General features: G+C 40.1%; 1 protein-coding gene across 2 annotated transcripts; it reads right to left on the bottom strand.

Moving 5' to 3' along the window:
* Positions 1–1,194: 1,194 nt before the first annotated feature.
* star (steroidogenic acute regulatory protein) lies at positions 1,195–4,049 on the bottom strand. 2 transcript variants are annotated; one of them, XM_069178494.1, is made up of 7 exons: positions 3,899–4,049; positions 3,517–3,624; positions 3,266–3,393; positions 2,961–3,119; positions 2,651–2,835; positions 2,412–2,505; positions 1,195–2,285 (listed from the first exon to the last, which is right to left on the bottom strand). In XM_069178494.1, exons 1-7 carry the CDS (start codon positions 3,960–3,962, stop codon positions 2,166–2,168), a joined length of 858 nt encoding a protein of 285 aa, XP_069034595.1. In that variant the 5' UTR covers positions 3,963–4,049; the 3' UTR covers positions 1,195–2,165. The 2 variants fall into 2 exon arrangements, with proteins under 2 accessions (XP_069034595.1, XP_069034594.1); XM_069178493.1 differs by lacking the exon at positions 3,899–4,049 and adding an exon at positions 3,756–3,795.
* Between the last annotated feature and the right edge of the window lie 1,951 nt (positions 4,050–6,000).

Here is a 6,000-nt window from a genome sequence, read left to right as displayed (position 1 = left end):
ACATTTCTTCCCCTGATAGAAAAAAGCTGATGTCTGGAGCTGAATTTGAGTGAAGGACGCACAGATGGATATTAGCTGAAAAAAAAATAAAAAAAAAAATTAATCAAGGCTGTCATCAGTGCCAAGGATTCAATATGACTGCCAAATAGCTTGTTTTGTCTCCATGCTCTTATTACACAATTTATCTGCTCTGGATTATTTCCCCCTTCCTACTCCAGATCCAGAATTTCTCCTCTGCTCTCATTACACAAATAATGGAACAAGATCCAAAGGCCGAAAGGCTACAACCCACATCACATCTGCTTATGTTCAGATTTTGAGGGATTTCGAGCAGATGTCAATTATTACCTTCTGGAACATTCTTTCAAGGATAAAAAAAAAAAAATGTTTGCTTTGTATTACACAAGCAACCACCTGGAGCTACTTTGTTGAAATGTGTGTTTTTGCAAGCACACGGGAGTCAGGAACAACCAAACTGGGCATTTGTTTCGAGCCTGATTTCTCTAAAGGTCTTTGGGAAAAGTGAAAAATGGCTTCCTCAGTGCCCAGGCTAGTCCCCTCACTTCCTATTTCACCTCTAAAACTTCCGTCAGGTCTTTGTGGAATGACACATCTGATTTAATGTCAGAAAGTGAGACTTTATTTTTCAACCTAAGGAATCCTGGCCCCCGTAGTCAGCATTACAGCCAAGAAAATAAGCTGTTACAAAACATTTTGGATAGAATAAAACTACACAAACTCGACAAAATGTTGCGCAACTGTCAATAATGGAGGACAGATTTCCTGTTTGGGATGAAATCCACTGTTACTTGATCTCGGGGAATGTGCTGCTGGCTCAGGCTGAACTGTGAGCTGCTGGGCTTCTCGCGCACATCTGAGTGGCCAAACACCTGCTCATTCTGGCAAACCGTCCATCTGAAAACCCATCAAGGAACAGGAACTTTTTTACGAGCTGCGTTTGTCATGGTTTAAAAAATAACCTTTAAATTCATCCATCTCCTCCCCGTCAAAGTGGAATTATTGTGCAATCGCTGTGCAGTTTCCAAAAGGGGAGTTTTAGGTTTTCTCTCCACTTCTATGCTGCGCTTCTGTACTTTTTCCTTGTGGACTAGAATTTCTCTTTCGATTTCAAAGCCTGTGTGACAAGTCTTTTAAGTAAAACAAAGCGCCACTGACATGTTTAATAGGATTTTATTTAAGATGTCATGCAACAGGAAAGGTCAAACTGATCATTCTCCAAACTGATTCTCTGCTTCCCCAACAGCACAATAACACAATAAGCATAAAAACACGAATATCAATTACACTGCTTACACTTCTTCACTTGGCAGTCCAAAGTAATGTAATGCATCTGAGCAAATATTAATAAATAAAACATTGAAATAAAAGTGCAATTTCACAGCAGAAGGAACAATAACTGGACTGTTATCAAAATATACTCAATGCTCTCAATGTTTCTGCCAAAGCGTGATGAGGATGAGTCAGAAACAAGGCACATCAAGTCATTATATTGTTGTTTTTAATTTGAAATAGTTTTTTACTATTAATTTTAAAGATTTCTTTTTACTGAGGTAATTTGTGTAATCAGAATGAAACTATAAAAAAAAAAGAAAAAATTAATAGTCTGCATTTATGTGATACTAACATGGACCCAGAACCTCCTAAACATGAATGTGACACAAAGACAAGCAAACTGGCAAACTGATCACTAAAGATAGCTAAAGACAAGAAAATACTTGAGGGCAAAAATTACAACTAATTTCAAGCAACTGATGAAAACAACAATTTGGGGAGAAAGGATGTTTTCCTCTTACTTTGTCATCTACCTTTAAAAAGTAGCAGCACATTTACAGCGCACTCCTGTGTGTTGAATAGATTTGGGGTTAGGGACCAAACGGGCCTCAAATGCTAAAAGACGGAAGCCACAACATTTCTTAATCACGACTTGATCAGAAACAATCAAGGCACACAGTCCTGTTAGTGATGCTAAATCTTATGACAGATTTTCTAAGGGACAGGGAAAACCCACATTTATGTTTAGATTTTCTTTTCTTTTTTTTTTTTTTTAGCAGTTATAAGCAGATTTATAGATTTTTGGTTTTGTAATGAGCAGGGGTTGCTTTTCTGCCACTGTTTAGCGCAATGTGCCCAAGAGACATCTTGTGTCAGCAGGCATGAGCCATCTCCATGGAAACATTATTTTCCATCCTTTGCCTGAGGTGGTTGGCAAAGTCCACCTGCGTCTGAGAGAGCACTTTGTTTATGATCGTCTTTGGGATCCAGCCCTGCAGATGACAAAGACAAAGCTAGGGTTACATTGATTATTTTTATGTTTGTTTCTTGGGTAAATTTCTCTAAAATTGCTGTAACAACTGTGGCAAATAAAATGTAGACATGGCAGTCATTTATACCTTTAGATCTATACTTAGTAACCAGGTAAACTTGGTCTTATTCGGGTCTTCAGCACAGGGTTTCATGACTATACAGGTAGGTCCATTCTCCGCTCTGAAACATGTAATGATTAATATACAACGTTAGATATATTTGTTTGTCTATTGCACTGATTGCTCTGTATCCAATAATTTCCTCTTACACAAATGCATGAACACATCTCAACAAATAAATGATCTGCTGACTCCCTTAGACTCACCTGACTACACCCCTCTGCTCGGGCATGTTTGGGTGCTGGGTGGACATCCCAGCCAGGAAGCAAGTGGAACCTCGTCGTTTGGCACAGCGGACACTAACGAAGTCCCTCGGTCCTACCACATTGCCTGGCATCTCTGCAGATACCTCGTGGGTTATCATTGTGTCCTGGCCGATCTTTTGAAGAATCTGGGGCGTCGAAATGTAAAAATCATATCAATGGTCTTGGATAGATATTTTTATAGTTCTGAGTATCACTTTTTGTGATCTTGTGTAACATATATTTCAAACTCGTGAGGCTGAAACTCTCTTACTTTGACCTGTTTGACATTTGGGTTCCACTCCCCCATCTGCTCCATGTTTCCCACCAGCTCTTCGTAAAGATTGTCAGGATGCTGCTCCAGCATCACCTCCAGCTTGAACACCTTCCCAATGTCAGGCAGCACTTTACTCAGGACCTTGTCTCCGTTTGCCTGCAGAGGGGTGGAAACAGTGAACAATAAATCCTGAGACGCCCACCTTTAATCTCCCCTGCTAGATGCCTGTGGTCATAGATTTTTTTTAATGACGTAATACTTGAGAGTCTGATCTGTGGATTATATTTCAGCTTTGTACTCACAGCTACAGTTTCAATGGTCCAGCCGTCCTGCTCGCCGAGGATGCTGATGGCCTTCTGCAATGCATCTTCACCCTGCCTCACATAAGACATATCCTCCTCACTGTACGCCTTCTCCTCAATCCGAGAACCTTGAAACAGCAAGTGTCATGTTGGTTAACTTCCTACAATTACATGTCTTACAATGTCTTTTACTTGCATATTATGTGTGTCAGTGATGCATCATCTCGGCTCAAATAATCTCAACAACTCACTGAGAAGGGAGCTTCGTCGGCGGACTTGGCTGATCCACTTACTGGGGCCTGGACCTGCCAGTCTGTACAGCTCATGATGAATGGCCGACATGGCATTCTTTCTCAAACCTGGAAAACAGAAAGTACGCAATTACTATATTTTACATGCAGTGTACTGATCACAGGTGCAGTAAATGAGAAGCAAAGAAACCACCAGAGAAGAAAATAACAAGAAAATGTTTGGCTTTCTTCTGTCTTACTTCATTCTCTCAGCCTCTCTGATCCTGAGCTGCATGCAGAACTCAACTGGCAAATTGTGCCTTTTAGCAAAAAGTAAAACAGGAAGAAAACTAGGTCAAGGCGACAGGCCTGAACAACAGTCCAACTGCATTCGCTCACTCACCTGTCATGTTCCTCGTATGCCGATAGGAGATGCCAGCACACAGTTTAAAAGTTGCAGGCAGCATTTTCCTGTTAGAGCAGTTTCCAGGAGATTTAAGAGAACAAGTCAAAGCAAACAGATCACGAAGATTCAAACTCTGTCTGAGCTGTAACGACGTAAGTGAAGGACTGAGAGTGCTGCAGAGATTCTTGGGCTTCTGTCTGTGGATGTTTGAAAGCATCCGTATATATAAGAGCACTGCCCACAAGGCCGCCTCTGCTATCACCACATAGATAAACACACACATCACCTCACAACCACGTCACCAAGGTTGCCTCACGGACACGAAGAGCATGTCTCAGACTCACAAACACGGTGTGGGATAACGTCCAGTGCCCAGACCCACTGCATTACTCACACACACAAACACACACCAACATCCCCATGCCAGTGGGTGATACGAGGAGAAATGGCCTCACTTCAGTGATGAGAGCACCCAAAAGAGAGGTCAGTGGGAGAGACCCTGAGTGACTCATCCATCCCTTCATGGTCCATTACAGCCTAAACACTCACTGGAATTTTGAGGGCACAAATTTTCCATTCAGTTTGTCCTGTTTCTTCCCAATTATGATTGATATCTATTACTGAGCCTTGAATATGTGTCATATCATTATCACTGATGCCAAGGCATTAATCCAGATTTTCTGTTTGTGGCCCTGGAGACTGTTTAACTGTTCAGAAAAAATATTTAACATTTGATCATCTTGAAATGTAATGATTTGTCTTAATTTTAAGAGAATTGATTATGAGCGGGATTCTGAACTGATGATTACTTAATGGGTCTCTTACAAATTATAGCATTACTTGTGGTCAGAGTCTGTAAAGGTCTGAGTCACAGTTATATACAAATCATTTTTATAAGCTGTATCATTGATTGATGTTGGCAGTAGTTTTATATTATAGTTTTATTACAACAGTTTTTCTTTATAAAAGGTCTCATAGGACTAATCAATCCTGAACTAAGTCACGTCATTATAGGGCATTATACCTGACACAAAACATATATTTGCTCACACACAGACCCGTTTTACATATTAAAAGATTTCTTGAATTAGTGTTAACACTGTAACTCTGCTGTATGTTGTTTTATGTTTCAATAAGATCAAAAGAAAAGACAAAAATATCTAAAAACACAATTTAAAGGATCAAACTGGTTGGTTTTGGGACTATCTCTAACAAAACACATGGGTTAAGAATAAATCCAGCAGCTGAGTAATCAAGAGCAACAAGTAACTACATGACAGTGTGTGGAAAGAGGTAGGGGTAAGGTGTTTTGTTCAAGTACATATTGACAGAAAATATGAGTATTAATGAACACTTTCTTGTAGAGAACTAAACTTGTAATTCTCCAGAAGCCTCCTTAAACAGTGTCATATTGTATTTTTGTGTTATTCCAATAACAGCTGTGTTCTCTTAATTGTAAAAAGATAATAGGCTGTAAGGAAGTGAACCAGCGAGTAGTTTGCTCTACAAACTGACTTTATCAAATTGCTCACATGTTTTGTGAACCTTTCTTTTTCCATCCAAGACAAGTTCGAGCTATCTAACAGTAATATTGCCATATGTCAAACTTGCGCTCAGAGTCAACAGTTCACACGACTCGTGTAATGGAAACCTGTCAAGAGAGCAGTCATCTGATTAGTGAATGGGAATGAGTACAGAAAAAACAATAACAGGTTAATAAATCTAAAAGAAAGACTGAAATGACCTCAACCTGCAACCTCATGTTCCTTTGGCTAGATTGCAGGAACTATCCATCAATCCATCTGGCCTTCTACAGGGTGAGTTCGCTCATTTAGTGAAGGACACACAGGCCTAGTAACTCTCTGAGCCACCACTCAGCCACAGTGGACAGACCAGACACTTAAGTCTCTGTACAGTAAAGTTTTTTTTTCTTTTGAAACAAAGAATCAGGACCAGAAGTGGGTCATATGCCCGTTCCTAATGGATCCATATTTGGCAAGAGCAGCATTATGTTTTAATGAGCTTCAGTCCCAGGGCAAACTGCATTTCTCTGATGTGGATCCTGGCCTGGCAAATGTACCTGGAACCTGAAGATTAGA

Source organism: Embiotoca jacksoni, unplaced genomic scaffold (genome assembly GCF_022577435.1).
Source record: "Embiotoca jacksoni isolate LCO1_2020_lvr unplaced genomic scaffold, fEmbJac1.0.p SCAF_8, whole genome shotgun sequence".
NCBI lineage: Eukaryota > Metazoa > Chordata > Actinopteri > Embiotocidae > Embiotoca > Embiotoca jacksoni.
Note: the sequence above shows the minus strand (reverse complement) of the source record. Positions and strands in the feature narration are given on the sequence as shown.

What these genes read in the sequence shown, in the direction of transcription:
- star (XM_069178494.1), bottom strand. Translation starts at nt 3,962, where the DNA reads ATGCTGCCTGCAACTTTTAAACTGTGTGCTGGCATCTCCTATCGGCAT. An exon ending in CCGACGAAGCTCCCTTCTCA is followed by an intron (nt 3,394 to 3,516) that starts GTGAGTTGTTGA and finishes TGCTGTTTCAAG; the next exon opens with GTTCTCGGATTGAGGAGAAG. An exon ending in TACTAAGTATAGATCTAAAG is followed by an intron (nt 2,286 to 2,411) that starts GTATAAATGACT and finishes TGTCATCTGCAG; the next exon opens with GGCTGGATCCCAAAGACGAT.